This window comes from Ochotona curzoniae, unplaced genomic scaffold (assembly GCF_017591425.1).
Source record: "Ochotona curzoniae isolate NIBS_2020 unplaced genomic scaffold, NIBS_Ocur_1.0 contig_2210, whole genome shotgun sequence".
In the NCBI taxonomy this organism is placed as follows: Eukaryota; Metazoa; Chordata; class Mammalia; order Lagomorpha; family Ochotonidae; genus Ochotona; species Ochotona curzoniae.
Window position 1 is genome coordinate 46,555,938 of NW_024465369.1, and position 17,043 is coordinate 46,572,980.

General features: G+C 36.9%; 1 protein-coding gene and 1 pseudogene across 3 annotated transcripts in view; one reads left to right on the forward strand and one right to left on the reverse strand.

Annotated features, from left to right (window-relative positions):
- Positions 1 to 8,635: 8,635 nt before the first annotated feature.
- LOC121150938 lies at positions 8,636 to 9,229 on the forward strand (annotated as a pseudogene).
- A 5,953-nt stretch (positions 9,230 to 15,182) lies between these two features.
- COL5A2 (collagen type V alpha 2 chain) overlaps positions 15,183 to 17,043 on the reverse strand; it is a 141,003-nt gene continuing 139,142 nt past the window's right edge. For all 3 annotated transcript variants that reach the window (XM_040971842.1, XM_040971841.1, XM_040971840.1), the window contains one exon: positions 15,183 to 16,857. In XM_040971842.1, the coding sequence (XP_040827776.1) occupies positions 16,711 to 16,857 (147 nt within the window). In that variant the 3' untranslated portion in view covers positions 15,183 to 16,710. The remainder of the gene's footprint in view (positions 16,858 to 17,043) is intronic.

Sequence of the window (17,043 nt, forward strand, 5' to 3'; positions counted from 1 at the left end):
ATAGGAGGTCAATGAAAAGTAGCTATGATGTGGATATATTCTGAATCTAGAACCAACTAGAATTGCTAATAAACTACGTGTGCTGTAAAAGAAAGATTGTTGTAAAGCACAAATCCATGCTTCTGGCCTGGGTAATTAGAAGAATAGTTTTCAGGGATTCCCAAGGAGAAATATCAGAGAAACCCAACATTTCTGGTTGATATGCTACACTGTGGATTCCTGTCAGTCACTTAAGTAAATGTGTTGGAAGTTAGATGAGAAATCCAGTCTAAAAAATAAAATAAGAAATTTCAGCATTTGTATGATTTTCATACCCACTTAAATAGATGAGGAAAACAGACAATTGTTTGTACAAAGGAAAAAATTCAGTACCGAACTGAGGGGGGTTGCCTCAATGTTCAAGAAGCTAAGTAAATGATTAGAAAGCAGCAAAGAAGAGAGAAGAATAAAAAGGAAACAGGAATTGTAACCTTGTTGCCAAGTGAAAAGTTGATATTTTAGAAATATGATGTACTTTGCCCATGTATAATTAAGCCAATGCTGAGTAAGCTTATTCCAGGGCCATTAATTAATTGATGTTTAAAAGAGAGGTCAAGAACCAGCATGGCAGTGTAGCAAGCTAATGTTCCTCCTATGGCACTGGCATTCCATGTGGATGCAGGTTTGAGTCCTGACTACTACACTTACAATCCTGCTCCCTATCACAGCTTAGGAAAGCAGCAGAGGATGGTTAAGGCCTTAGGCCCCTGCACCCATGTGGAAGACCTGGAAAAAACTCTCACCTCCCAGCTTTGGACTCTCAACTCTGGTCATAGCATCCATTTGAGGAGTGAGCCAGTTGATGGAAGATCTCTCTCTCTAATTCTTTCATGGATATATAATATATATTATATATATTATTATATATTATATATTATATATTATCTTATATATTATATATCCAAAGTAAAAAAATATATATATATATTTTTAAGAGTGATGTCAATGAACAAGGAAGAAGGAAGATCTTTCTCTCTGCATCACCTTCTCTCTGCATATCTGCCTTTCCAATAAAAATATATCAATATTTTTTTAAATGTGAGGTCAAATGGTGTTATATCAGTTTACTTACTTCCTATTGTGATGTGAAGCAATCCTTTAATTTACAGTCCATGATACTTTTTGAATATCTATTTCATGATGGGGGACTGAATACAACCCTCTATCTTAAACTGACATCTTAACATATTATTTAATTTTTTTATTGGAAATAAAATAATTTATAAGGTGTGAGGAAAGAAAAATTTATCCAGTCATTATAAAATATTCACAAAATGCAAAATAGAAGAAAACTTGATCATCTGAATCCTACATTAGTAATATTTCCATAAAATCATTTCTGTATATTATAGCATAATTGTGACAATGATATAATTGTGTCTGTGATTTGTATGCTGGTTATATAATTTAACATGACACATTTCATCTATAAAAAAGAATTTTTAAATTTTGAATAGTAATTAAAATATAAAGCAAACTGCTTTAAAACATTGTAACTCTGTAAGGCAGACATTTGGTGAAATAGTTAACTCATTGTTTTGAATGCCTGCATTCCCTATTGCAGACTGTATTCTTAGGATCCTGGCCAGTTTGTTAATGTACACTCTAGGAGGCAACAGGTGACGGCTCAGATGCTTGGCTGCTTGCTATGGGAGACCTGGATTAAGCATGACCCTTTGCAACTGCTGTGGACAGTTGAGGACAGAGGATGCAAGATGCCTCTACCTTTCAGGTAAAACAAAAATAAATATGTAAATAAAATTTAAATGTAATAGCTTTGAAGTTAGAAATCAGAAAATGACCTTATCTTTATCTAGTTTGTATTAAAATCATATTTGTTTGTCTCTATCCTTAGAGAAATGTTCCCAGTTTTTAAAAAACATGGAAAACTATTTTCCTTTCACACAACTCTCCATTAGCTCATAACACATCCTGATAGCAGGATACAATATTGCTAAAAAATATTCTACATAGCACAGCATACATGTAAGCTTTCCCCCAAGTTTCCATTTTCTTTTGTCAATCACAATAATGGTTCTCGTAAGTCTTAGGAAGAACCACTTGTTATGTGTCTGTCATTAAAAAGAAAGTTTATCAACCATGGCCAGGATTTCTAAATAAATTATTATCTGATGTTATTTTACTTTTTCTTCTAAACTATAGAAATTGCCTTGAAAAACATGTTTCTACTTAAAGCTTCTAAGTACTTTCACTAAAAAGCATTGAATTATTTGGTATCTTCTGGTTGCAGCTAATATGATGCTTATTACCAGAAGCGAGGCTACCCTATCATGCCTATAAAATTTAGAAATAAAAATTACAATATTCCACCACAGTTTAGCAATGAGATTACAGCAACAACATTCTTGTTGAAATATTAAAAACAAGATGCCCTATCATGAAGCAGAGATGAGAAAAAAAAGATTTAAGTGCTGCCTTAGATTTATTTTCCTGGAAACAAAACACTGAAATGTCAAGTGCAGCAGATGTACGGAGGAGTCATTTGGGGAGACATAGCTGAAGGGAAATGAGAAAGACTGATTTGGACAGAACAAAGTGTTGACTCACACACAACTCTCACTGAGGTTTCAGGCGACACAACTAGAAGCCCAGAAGCTGGAGAGGTGCTTTGTAAAGTCACAGCGTTAGGGATGCATCCTTGTGTTCCTGAATCAGTCGGTGATGGTGAGCCGCTGCCTGGAAGAGTAGAGGTTTCCTTCAGTAAGGCAGTTTTGGTGACTGAGGGTAATTTTCAGTGAGGGGGACAGCTATGAACATTCTGCAACGAATATCCCCAGTAGCTGATGAATCAAAGGGAGAATGCTGTCTTTAAAGGGAGAATGTTGATAGAGCACCATGTTTTCCACTATAGGCTCTTGCCACATACTCAATGCTCTGTTAATCACAATGGGAAATATAATATGTAATTGCTTCTCTTTAGGAGAATTTGATCAGGATACGTAAGTTGCACTTACATGAAATGGCACAAAACCATCAAAGATGAACAATCATGGAAAACTATAGGAAATGATAGATCAGAGATACAGGTACTAGAAAATCACAGGAAGGTAAAAAAAAAAAATGAACCTGTTTGGAGGTCTTCAAGAATAGGGAGGTAGCATATGAATCACAACTAAATAGCAGGAGGTTTGTAATTAGATTAATGAGGCGGCAGTGCAGTGAGAAGAGAACTGCAGATCTGTGTGGCACATTTGACAATGTAAATCAGCCCAGCTAGAGATCGAGTCCCTGTTCCACACTGATGGTGTTGTGAGAGATCAGGCTGGATGGGTAATCTGAATCTGAGATCTTAGAATAACAAGGTGATGAGTTTTTATTGTATCTGCTTTGAGTGTAAAGCCATATATAAGTTTTGAACTTTGAAATGTTGTTGCTTGAGGAGAACACAAAATCAAAGGAAAAGGAGACCCAGGGCAAGATTTACAGGCAATAAAGAAATAATTTTCCTCATCTGTCTTCTAAAGCTAATAACATAATAACAACACAATGGATTTGCAATTTTAAAAAGGGATGTCTTATGCTTTATTATTCAAGGTCAAAGGCACATATCTGGTAATGACCATCTTGGTGGTAGAGTTCCAAAGTGGCGTAGGACATCATATCACAAGACCGGGAATACTCAAAACCTAACCAAGTTGATTTTTAAAGAAGACCAGCAGTTGAGAGAGGCTACCCATCCATTAATTCATTAATCACACAAATAGGTGAAACCAATCAAGAAAACACAGCCATCATCTCCTCAACATTCTCAACTGATTCCTGCCTTAACGATTTCCGTGAGTTGTCAAACATGAACTTCAGAGAAGACAAACCTTATGCAAACCACGGCTGCCAACTGTGTAAGAAGGAAGGAAAAACCCACACTTTAGAGAAATTGTCAGAAAGCAGGTAGAGGACAATATCTTTAAGGTCCAGACTAAAGGAAGATTAACAGACTGGAGAAACACTTGGCAGGAAAATTAAACTAAGGAGGGAAAATGTAGACAGCTGAAGAACTTCAAAAACCATGAAGAAGATGTTTCCACTGAATAACAAACTGGAAAATTTCACAACCCCGGTCGTTCTCACAGCTTTCTACGTGGCAGTTCAACATGACAGTGATTCATTGGAAAGGATGGCTGAACATGATAAAATGTGTGACTGATTGAGGAATACTAGGTCAGGGGCGGCTAAGCAGATTTGGAAATTATCCTGATACAGATGGCCGATGAAGTCATCTGGCTCCAAAATGAAATCATTAGGGAGCAATATTTCCAAAAGAAAGGGGAAAAGGACAACGTGGTGTGTATATGGTGGGAATTGGGATGTGGGAGAATCATCACCACATGGAGATTCTGTAGCGTTTAGAGGTTTAAGAAAATGGAATTGAATTTTCTTTCAGTGCCAAGGTTCTGATTAATTCCAGGCCTACCTGGACAAAGAGGAAATAAACAGAAGAAGGGTATCATTAACGCTATTGATAAAATGGAGCCTGATCTTCAAGTCTTGTCTCAAATTGAAACCACCTGGAAGCTGTCCTCAGTCGAGCCAGCACTGGCCCAGCTTTGAAAGCGTGAAAACAACCGCTGCCTGTGAGAAGTCACAAAGCCCAGCATTGTGGTAGGAGTCATGTCAGAAACCTCAGGGAGGAGCTTGGACTTCAGTTCCTCTTTGAATCCTGGGGGCTCAAATTTTAACTACAGATGTCTTCAATTTATATGACTCATTTTTCTTGTTGGAGCAACCAACAATTCTGAAGGTTTTGTATGCCCAGCTGCCTCTCATTATACGATCTACCTCACAATAGTTTCAACTGCTGGGAAAATTGTTCCCATTTCCATTGCAATTCTACTTTCCCCTATTTATTACCATTTGATTCTAATTTTTTTTCACATAAGTATAGAGCAAATTTTTGCAGTACTAAAGGAATTTAACTATAACTGTTTATATGCATGTGTTTGATATGTACTCTATAAAATGTGAGGTGTCATAATCTAATTCAACATAAATGCAGTCTTCAAGCTTGTTTCGCTTGTAAGATAATCACATGTTAAGGCATTAATGTGAATTAAATGTCATCTGAGGTTTGGCAGTAGCATCAAACTACAATTCGGTAAAGAGTTATAAGCATAAATTATCATAGATTTTGTTAAATGAGTACCGTTTTCTCTCCAGAGCTATTTTTTTTTTACAACAATCTCATATTTTCATTCCTATTCAATTTTCTTAAGAACAATTTATGGGAAAATTTATTTATTTATTTTAACAAGAGTTAGAGAGCAAGACCGAGCAAACTTCCACTACTGAATCACTCCCCAAATGGCCACAATGGGTAGTGATGAATCATGCCACATCTGTGATCCTGGAACTCTGTCTTGCCCTCCCTCACGAGTGGCAAGAAGCAATGCACTTGGGCCATCTTCTGATATCTTCCCAGGCCTGTGAGTAGGAAGCAACTTGAATTGGTGCTCATATGGAATGCTAGAATTACAGTTGGTAGTGTAAAAAGTTGCACCACAATGCCAATTCTGATCCAATTTAATAGTCCACCAGAATTCTCAGCTTGTTCTTACATGTTTCTTTTGATAGCTTTTTCTTGGGTTTAGACATGAAAGTATAAAATTAAAATAATAAAGGCCAGTGTACTGCTATACCAGGCTAATTCTCTACCTCCCACCCAAGCATCCCAAATGGATATTGATTCATATCCTAGATGATTTACTTCTGATTCAGCTCCTTGGTTATGGTCTGGGAAAGCAGCAGAGGAGGATGGCTGAAATCCATGGGCCCCTGCACACACATGGAAGAGCCAAAAGAAACTCCGAGGTCCTGGCTTCAGCTCTGCAGGCCGTTGAGGACATGTGGGGAGTGAACCAGGAGATGGGAGATCCTTCTCTGTGTGTCCTTCTCTCTGTTAATCTGCCTTTCAAATATATATGTGTAAATAGAGAGAAAGAAACAGAGAGACAGAGAGAGAGATGCACTATAACTTCATACTTGGCTTTATGCTCTCTTTTCCAGTGTTCACCCCCGCCTTTCACGACACAATCCCAAGACTCCATAACTAAAAGATGATGTTCTGTGTGTGTGTGTCTGTCTGTCTGTATGTGTGTGTATATTTATATAACATATTAAGCATGTATATAGTAGCATATACATACATATAAAATATGTGTAAAGCTTTCTCCTATCTCTCTTCCCTTTACACATTAGTCCCCAAAAGAGTCTCATCTTGACTACTGTTTACTTCCTTTGTAAATAATGCTGCCCATACCCAAAGCTCCAACAATGGCTCCATGGGATATCTCACTTGTCTTCAAGTATAATGTTGGCCTGTCTCCAGGTATACGCTATAGACCAAAAACACACAATATCACTCCCCACTTTTCCTCTTTAACTTTTCACTCAGTGCGTTACCTTTCTCCCAGCTACCCACGCTTATAATTTTTAAGGCCTCAATTCCTCACCCTCTCACTCTAACCATATTTTACTTCTGTGTCTTAAATATCTGAAAAACTCAACTCTCTTTCTGCACAGGATCGCAAACACCATTCCTACTTGTGCTCCTCAACTATCATCATAAATATTCTGTTTTCAATCTCCTTCACAATAAAAATTCTTACTGAGTTTCATCCAAGTTGATCTTCCTAACGCAAAAATGACATGTGTCTTTTTTGCTTACAACATTTCAGAATTTGACAGTAAAAGTTATAATGATATTTTAGGTGGTTCAGATTCTGTACAAATAAATTGGCCCACTTATAATATCTTCAGATCCTTCAACCACCCACAAAGTTCCTGAAATATTCACCAGCTTTTATGACAATCAAAATTTTTCTTTTCATCCATTCCTAGAGATCCTCTAAATGATATAACTGCACTTGTAGCTAAGAATCACAAGATGGGCCTTGCGTGATAGCCTAGCGGCTGAAGTCCTCTCCTTGAATGTGCCAAAATTCTACATGGATGCAGGTTCTAATCCCAGCGGCCCTGCTTCCCATCCAGCTCCCTGCTTGTGGCCTGCGCAAGCGGTTAAGGATGACCCAAAGCCTTGGGACCCTGCACCTGCATGGGAGACCCTGAAGAGGCTCTTGGCTCCTGGCTTCAGATTGGCGCAGCACCGGCCATTGTGGCTACCTGGGGAGCGAATCAGTGGACAGAAGATCTTCCTTTCTGACTCTCCTTCTCTCTGTATATCTGACTTTCCAATAAAAATAAATAAATCTTAAATAAATATAATGAAATTTTAAAAAAAAAAGAATCACAGAAGATGCTTCCTAAACACCTTCAAAATATTATCCTCCTCATTAGCTTTGAACTCAAGTCCCTATATGACATTCAAGTTACTTCTCTAACTGTATCACCCACCAACATCTTAAAGCCAGTCTCCACCTTGCCAGCCTATGAGGGAGTTGTGCAAGGAAGTCATGAGCTCTTAAATGATGTATATTGATCTATACTTCTCTGCAGGTTAGGCATGTCTTGATTGTTCAAAATACTAGTCATACCTCAAGATTCTTCTTCTTCTTTTTTTTTTTTTTGCTTTTTTAAAGTGTTTTAAATGACCTTCCTTGCTTCTTCAGCTCCTTAAATGTCATCCTATTCCTAAAATTTTATTTATTTATTTATTTATTACTTTTTTAATGATTTATTTTTATTTGTATTGGAAAGTCAGATTTGCAGAGTGAAGGAGAGATAGAGAGAAAAATCTTCCATCTGCTAGTTCACTACCCAAGTGGCTGCAATGGCAGGAGCTGAGCTGATCCGAAGCCAGGAGCTCTTTCCAGGTCTCCCATGTAGGTGCAAGATCCCAAGGCCTTGGGCTATCCTTGACTGCTCTCCCAGGCCACAGGCAGGGAGCTGGATGGGACTTGGAGTAGCCTGGATTAAAACTGAGCCCTTATGGGATCCCAGCACATGCAAGGTGAGAACTTTAGCCATTAGGCTACTATGCCAGGCCCACCAATTTTTATTCATTTACTTTCTGTATTTATTTGAAATACAGAAAGAAAAAGAAATGCAGTGGAAGAGAGAGAAGGTTAGGAAGAGAAGGAAAGGTAGAGTTCGCTATCTGAGTTGCACCCAACATATCTGCTGCAAGAATGCCTGTGCTGAAATCAGGAACCCAATCTTTGTCTCCAGCATAATGCCAGAGATCCAAGTACTTGAGCCATCACCTGGTGCCTCCCAGTGTGAGCAGGAAGCTAGAAATAGAAGTGATACTCCTTTGAACCCAGGTACTTTGATGTAAGGTATAGTCATCCTGGACAGCATACTACTTGCTCCAATAAATTGCAATACCAGCTCTACACCAGCCTAGTATAGATGGCCAGGTCCACTGCTTCCCTTTTATGTGGCCCTTTAATATCAGTTCTCTTCATATGTGTATTCAATTTAGTTGGTTAGTTTTATCCACTAAATGGTAAAAGCAATACAGGAAGTACATAGTGACTTCCTGTGATATTGACTGGGTAGTCATTTTGTATTTTATACAAAAAGATGTGAAATAGTTATAGAAAGCATATGCCTTCATCTTCCTGGTTCATGTCCATGTCTCCGTCTCTTAGACTTCTGCATGGGAACTACTGATAGCAAAATGTCTTCAGGAAATGCCAAGACTAGGTTCCCAGCCCCCAACTGCAAAGCCACAATTGTTAATGCCAGATGGTGAGTTTAGAGACATCAGCCTATGTGACTACAAAGGAAAGCATATTGTGTTCTTTTTCTACCCTTGGATTTCACCTTCATATGCCCCATGCAGATCATTGCTTTTAGCAACAGGCAGAAGAATTTAAGAAACTCAACTGGGTGATTGGTGCTTCTGTGGATTTCCACTTCTGTCACCTGGCATTGATCAACATGCACAAAAAACCTGGACTGGAACCCATGAATTTTCCCATGGTGTCAGACCCCAAGCACACCATTGCTCAGGATTATGGGCCCTTAAAGGCTGATGAAGGCATCTCATTCAGAGGCCTCGTCATCATTGCTGATAAGGGCACCCTTTGCCAGGTCACCATGAATGACCTTCCTGTGGGCCGCTCTGTGGATGAGACCCTGAGAGGAGCGCAGGTCTTCCAGTTCATTGACAAGCACTGAGAAATGTACCAAGCTGTCTGGGAAAACTGGCAGTGACACCATCAAGCCTGATGTCCAGAAAAGCCAAAAATATTTCTCCAGGCAGAAGTGAGCACTGGGCTGCTTAATGTTCACTGCACACTAATGACAGCTGCAGTGTGCAACCATGAATGCAAAATCTCTTCTGTACATCATTTTTCATGCTTAAAATACAAGACTTTAGATTCAGCCAAGATGTGTGCTATACAGGAAAGGCCTTTCCTACAGGAATGGGGAGTCCTGCCTCTTCTTGGAAAAGGCCTGAGAAGTGTGGGGCATGCTGTCTGACCTGCATGTTGTACCTGTAGTGGCATCATTCTTTGACCTTCTATCATTTCTATTAAACTTGAATTGAAAAAAAAAAAAAGAAAGAAAAAAGAAAGTGTGTGCCTATAACAGCTTCTTAAGCTATTATCTAAATCAATCTGGTGTCATTGCAAAATCATTTTATGTCTTGCAGGCAGATTTTAAATTCCATTCTGTTTTATAACTGCAAATATTTTTCTCAAAAATGCTTTTTTCCATACAGTGAACAGCATATCTTTATAGTAAATTTTTATAAAAAACACATTTTGAAATATTTTTAGTTAACGACAGTGTTTAGCTTTTAAACAGATCAATTCAATTGTTGTTATGTAATAAGAATATGATCATTTTAATGGCAAAAATCTTGTATTGTGTAATACTGCATTCTATACTGAGATGAATGGGAGCAAAGCCAAACTCTTTCAAAACTCTATTCAAAGAATCAGGAAAACTTTTCTTCTTACAAAGTTATATAAAAGCAATAGGAGCCATCAGATACTGAATTATGAAGACTCTATAACCAAAGTTCAAAACAGATTTTAAAGGATTTTGTGAACATGGAAAAATTTGCATTTAACATGCTATAGAATTTCACAGTAAAGCTGCAATAAAAACTAATGACCTAACAGGAGTATTGCCAACAAGGCCTTTCCTTCCTCAAAATCATCTCCTAACATTCATATAGCACTGAGAAGTGGTCAACAGTGGACTTAGACATTACTTTGTAAACTCCCTGATGCTTAAGGAGGCCATCCTAGTGTTTATTGCTCTTTCCTTCACTCCTTTCACTTCTGGAACCACTGTCTCCTCATTTCAAAAACGTTCTGAATATAATAATTAGAGAACAAAGTTTAACTATTCTTTCCTCAACCTAGTGAAAAGAAGAAAGACAAAAGTATAAATGAGTGTTTGTTTTCACATCTTCTTTGCAACTAACACTACCAGGAATTTAAATCTTTTCCATTTTAGATTTTAATCATTTTAACAGTCACTTTTGTGTTGTTATTATATACATAACATATATGTACACTATTTTCCTGAAAATAGAGAAATTCATAACACAACATGTAGGATCCATGACAATGACCACGATGTACAGAAACAAGGGTATATTGTCATATATAACATAGTTTAGTAAGGCAAGATTTATAACTAATTTTTTAATATTTGGCAAAAATTGATGTAAGTTAATTCATACTATTTCTGTTGCATTTTTACATGTAGTAATATTCAATATCTTTCACATGTTCATGATGTTTATATTGTGATTTTGGGATACTATCATTTTAGAATTTCTCATATTTTGCTTATTTTCTAGTTTCCATGCAAGTAATATGAAATAAATATTTCCTCCTATTTATTGTAGAAATGCTACCAGTTTTAACATGCTTTCAAGCATATCTATTGAGTTTTGAAGAATATGTATCTTAGAATTCTTTAGTTATCTATGTGTTTAATTCCCATTCCAAGATCACTAAGATAGCCAGTCATTTTATACTAATATATTCAGTTTTTTTTTATTGAAATGGTTTTGATGAGAGAACTGATAGAAAAAATACTTCCAAATGATGTCTATCAAGTCACTATAACAGAATTTACTGAACAAATGAGAACTAATCATGCATATTCAATTCTAATACAGATATATTAATTTCCAAATATCATTCTTTATTTGTAACTACCATTTTTAAATATGATATGTGGTCAATGTCTCAACTTTAATCACCATTTCTGCTTGGGGGTATCCCTTACAATTTTCTTGCTGATGTTTTTAATCCAGACAGCTCTAAGCCAATTTTTGTTTTCATTTAAGTATCAATAGGGGGTGCAGCACAAGAGCTCACTGGCTAAATCTTCACCTTGCAAGCACTAGGTACCCATATGGGTGCCAGTTCTTGTCTTGGCTGCTCCATTTTGCATCCAGCTCGCTTCTAGTGGTTTAGGAAAGCATCAGAAAGTGTCCCAAAGCCTTGGGACCCTGCACCCACGTGGGAAACCCAGAGGGAGATCCTGGCTTCGAGCTTCGGTCAGTTCATCTCCAGCCATTGCAGTCATATGGAAAGTGAACCAGCGGATAGAGGATCTGTCTCTCCTTCTCTTCATAAATCTGATCTGCCTTTTGAATAAAAAACAAATAAATCTTTAAAAAAGAGTCAACCGGAATTTTGGGTGAAACTATTATTGTGTAATTATTAACTTTTGAGAAAGAATTACATTTTTAAATATTGTGCTTCATTATATGAGAAAGGAGGCTTACTCCTAATTTACTTTACATGTCTCAATCAAGTGTCACATTTTTTTACTCAGTAAATTTCTAAAAATTTATTTTAATGGCTGATTGGATGTTTTTATTGGTACTAGATAAAATACATTTCTTCTGTTGTGTTATCTATCTTGTATTACTATCAGAAATTGTAAAAACAATATAATAAGGACAACATATATTTCACACAAGTGCAAAATTAAATGTGGGTGCTTTGTGAATGTCTTCTCCAGCTATAGAGCACATAATTTCTCATTATGCATTTAATAAAAGTGTGTTGAACATGAATAAATTTTAAGGTTTTTGGTTCCTGTAAAACAATTACTACATATTTAACAAATAGAAGTAACAGAGATACTATCACTAACCAAATAATTGCCCAGCTACATATAAAACATTGCAAACTGCTCTGTAAAGAAAAAGTATAGGGTGACAATGAAGTTTAGAGAAGGATCCTATATAGAGTCTGGATTGTAGAAAGAGCTAAGGAAACTAGAGAGGATTTTGCGCAGATATGTTATGTACCAGAGCTCAGAAAGCTGAGTACAAGTAAAGTGAGATAGGGAACACATATACAAATGATTTTTCCCAGGGATAAGTTTGAGTAGCGTTAGGAAAGGCTGAGGAGTCTGGCTGGCTGGCGCAGTGCAGAGTAAGGCATACTGTGCTTTCATGACATCTGAGAAGCAGGGAGAAGTTAGTTCACACCAGAACCTCATAGTATGAGAATTTTTTGTCTTTATTCCAGATGCATTTCTGAAGCTTTTAAGTGTTTGTGTGTGTGTGTGTGTGTGTGTGTGTGTGTGCATGCATATATATACAATGTGATGGCTGGGTGAGGGGGAAGTGATAAATGATGAGTGACATTTATATATTCAGATTTGTGTTTCAAAGGGATCCTTCTGGCTCCTGTGGGAAGCATAGTAGAATACAAAGCTACATGATGCTGACACGTTAGAAAACTTTTGGAAAAGCCCATGTGAGAAATGATTGTGAGGACTGGGCAGCGGAGATGGAAGGAGAGGCACGGCCCTAATGAATATTTAGAAGAAAAGCCTGAAAGCGTGTGTCAATGGCAGGACTCTTGTAGAGTGAGAGTGAGAGAGCATGCGAGAAAGAAAGAGGGGTAACAAGAATGAGCCTCAGCTATTCAGCCTGCCTACAGGGATGGCAAGGCTGTGGACTGAACGTAGCTCAGTTTTGAGACAGAAACACTGTGAGCTTTGTTTTGAACGTAACACCTCAAGATTCTCCTGAAATTCAAATGAAGATGGTGAGTTAATTTATATATGCATTTTTCATTCTCCAAGAGGAGATTTGTGCAGAATGTATGCATGTGGCACTATGAGGCTGCTGAGTTAAGTGTGGGTAGTTGAAGCCACGAGTGCAGAGCTGAGCGAGTGATGAAATTATACTGGCCCGAAGAGAAAGAGAATACGACTAATTCCTAAGAAATGCCAACATTTACGTAATTGAAAAATGAGGTATTGACAAGGAAGGGTTACAGAAAAGGTTGCTGCTATTCATTGAGTTACTCATGTTGATGAAACAATAATCGATTTACTGGCTTGCTGATTGCTCTATAGGATTTTATCTCGCTGCCACATGGTTATTTGGTTTGTCACTATGGGACTTCAGCCTCCACATTTACTTTCATGAGATTATTTTCTGTCTTGAAAACAATCATGTTTTAAATAAAAATAAAGTTATTTTATATTGCTCTTATGCATAGTGAATTAGAGATTCTGTGATAGTTACAAATAATTTGTTCAGAGTTTTGTGCACTTGCTTTGCAACACAAAATGCTGTTTGCTTAAGGATGGCTACTTTGTATAATGTCCTTGAAATTATTTTCAATTTGGGACAATTACATTGAACTTGGCCAGAATTTAAAAATTTTATTGTATGAGTGTAGATTTTTTCCATTAATGTTATGATTTCATTTTGTTTTGTTAATTTTGATCATTTCTATTTACACTTTAAAATAAATTTTTTATAAAACAATATCACCATTCTCCTCTTTTGCAGATTATTTAACTTCTGAGTATGCAGAATTTGAGGTGCCTGTACAACATGAATGTAAAGAAGCCCACCAGCCTACAGAGACATAAAGATCTAGGTTGTAAACAAAAAAATTCAAGGGCTTTGGAATACTCTTGGAAGTCTTTTATTTGTAGAATCCCTGATCTCCAAATAAAAACCACCATTTCTGTAGCTAGAATCCATCAGTGTTACTGAAGTCACAGAATCACATATATTTCTGGCTCGTCTACCTGAACAGTAGCATCTGTTGAATTTGAAGGGAGTCCAGCAGAAATTCACAAGTGCCTATAAGCATGTAGACATCCAAGCTCAAGATACAGAGCTGAAATAATAATTTGAGGGAAAAAGTGATGATTTGAAATAAATATCAAAATTAAAACTCCGGGTGCTCAGCACAGTAGCTTAGTGGCTAAAGTCTTTGCCTTTCATGTGCCAGGATCCCATATGGGTGCTGGTTTGTACCCCAGCTGCTCCACTTCCCTTTCAGCTCCTTGCTTGTGGCCTGGGAAAGCAGTCAAGGACAGCTGAAGGTCTTGGGACCCTGCACCCGCGTGGGAGACTTGGTCGAAGCTCTTGGCTTCAGATCAGCTCAGCTCCACCCCTTGCAGCCACTTGAGAAGTGAATCAGCGAATGGAAGATCATTCCCTCTGTAAATCTCACTATCCAATAAAAATAAATAAATCTTTAAAAAATAAAATTAAAAACTCTGTAAACATCTACGATGAACACATGTGATCATTTTAAGATATGTTTTATATCATGGCTTATGAAATAAACCATGAGATAGTTGTTGATTTCCCTTTGGGTCAATTTTAAAAGGCATAAAGAGGGGCAGATGCCGTGGCACAGTGGGTTCAGTCATTGCCTGCAAAAGGCATAGAGATATGTTGCAGTATGTGTCTCTACTCCCAAATAAAATTTGGACTCCCAATGAAACATTTAAACATATCTTTACAGTAAGTTACTTGATTTTGTATCTTTGCCTATATCCTCCATGCCATGATATATTTAAATAACAGAAAGCTAAACTTGTAACTGGTACTGAGGGACTCTACTGCTGTGATCATTGGCGGGGGGCGGGGATGGCAGGAGAGGAGAACAGAACAAGAGGAAAGGAAGGGAAGGGAGGAACTCTTATCTTTACAAAATTGTATCATGGAAAATAATCATTTAAAAAACCTGCAAAAGTAGAAAGGCAGGGGCAGTGGTAGTGTCATGTGACCTTGGTAATCAATGTTGAGACAGATTTTTAAGTCAGTATATGCAGGTTGTAAGAAATTTGTTTTATCTTCTTAACAACTAATAAAGTATACCACAACACCTTACCTTTCACCATGAAAAATGAAAAGAATCTAATGCTTTCGAAGGAATTTCATTTAAAAAAAAAAGAAAAGAAAAAGAAAACCACTGACATGAAAAAAGCGTGCATTTAATTGGATGCTTTACAGAAATACATGACCAAAGTTGTGTGCATGGCTTGTCTTTTGGGATGGCCCCAGCTGCTAGGGAAGAAATAAAAATGGAGCCGACAAACGCAATTTAGAAAAAAATAATCTCTGAGGCACAAGGGAACCTCCACGTTCTACTCTAGGAAGCATGCAAGTATTACAGAGCACTCCAGAAACAACGTGACGGAGGAGCAGGGAGAGGCACTGCAACAACGCTTTCTCTACCAGAACTAGAAGTCTAGCAATTGCAGTTTTACAAATGGTGTTGATGAAACAATCTTTATTTTTAACGACTTTAATAGAAATAATTTTAGCACCATCATTAAAGAGAAAATAGCAATAATATTTTTCAGCCCTGCCAATCTCCATTCTTGGAATAATAACAGAAGCATAGCACCTTTTAGTATCTAAAATATAAACAAGAATAGTTAAATCCATCCCAGCTTCTAGAGATGAGGTAGCTCATGCTAAGAAATGTTGGGTCATTTTTTTTCCTATGAAAGTTCAAAGGCCAAATGGTCTAATTATCACATTTGAATGAGTTAGCTCTGCACCTATGTGTTTCTGGATGTTATTCTTCATTATAAGTTTCAGGATGATGAGACTGTATATGTGGAAGAATTTCAACTTTGAGTCTTAGATGCATGTATATAAAGTGGTATGTGTAAATCGTTTTGTATTAAACGCCATCTTAAAAGTGTGTTAAATGTTTACTCTTGTAATTTCTATCTGTATCAACAGATTACATCAAAAGGGAAAATGTACTCTTATATTTAATCAAGGATGGAGTTTATATGTATTACTCTTCGTGAAATTTAAGAAGATAAAAGTAACTTATTGGTTTTCCTGAAATTCTGTTGAATATACATTATTTTAAAATTTTCATTTAACAGTGAGAAACTGGTACTTTTGAATACTCTCCGTAAAGATTCTGTAAAATGGTTTTACAATATCAAGACATACATGTGGTTTCAATCACAAGATTAAACAATTTGATTTTGCTTTTCATTATAATTAGGGGGTGATACAAAGGAGGGTGATACAACTTTCTAATTTTAAAATTGCAGCCAAGCAAACTAAACATGTGTTATAGTTTTATATACCCCACTCTTTAAGCTACCTGCCAGGAAGAAGAATTTCCTCATAAACTCTGAATAACCTTTTCATTACACTGAAATAAATTGAAGAAAAAGGAGATTTCTTTATTTAATCAGTTTACTTCTTTTTAAAGGTGGTCACTTTCATTGGTCATCTTAAACCTAAATTGCTGTATTGGGAAATATTTTAGATCAATTAAAACTTGAGAATTGTAAGTAAAATAAATATTCTGTAGGATAAGAAGGCCAGGCACTTCAGACCATATGTACAGTGCTGCTGCAGGATCAGCCACAACTTCAAGAGTCTCAGGATCAACTTCAAACAGTCAGAGTTCTTATCAATGATGGTGGTCGTCATGGATGGTGGTGGTCGCTGTTGGTGTATCTTGGCTTACTTTACATAAAACAAACTGGCCCAATTTCAACGCCAAATTCCTGGTCGGTGCTGCCAACATCCACAGGGGCAATATCTATGATGGGCAAGCGTGCCACGTTCTGTGTTCTGTATTCAAAGACAGTCTTGCCCATATTTCCATTTCGTTTCTAGAATTAAATGGTACAATAGTTAATAGTATCTACATGCATGGTATGCGTTTGTTTCATGGTTTGAGTACATTTCCTTTGTTCTTTGGCAAGTACCCAAATGATACCTAGTAACATAAATTACGGAAGATTTCTTCTTCACAAATGAAATGATCATTCATAATATTATCTCTTTATTCTACATCT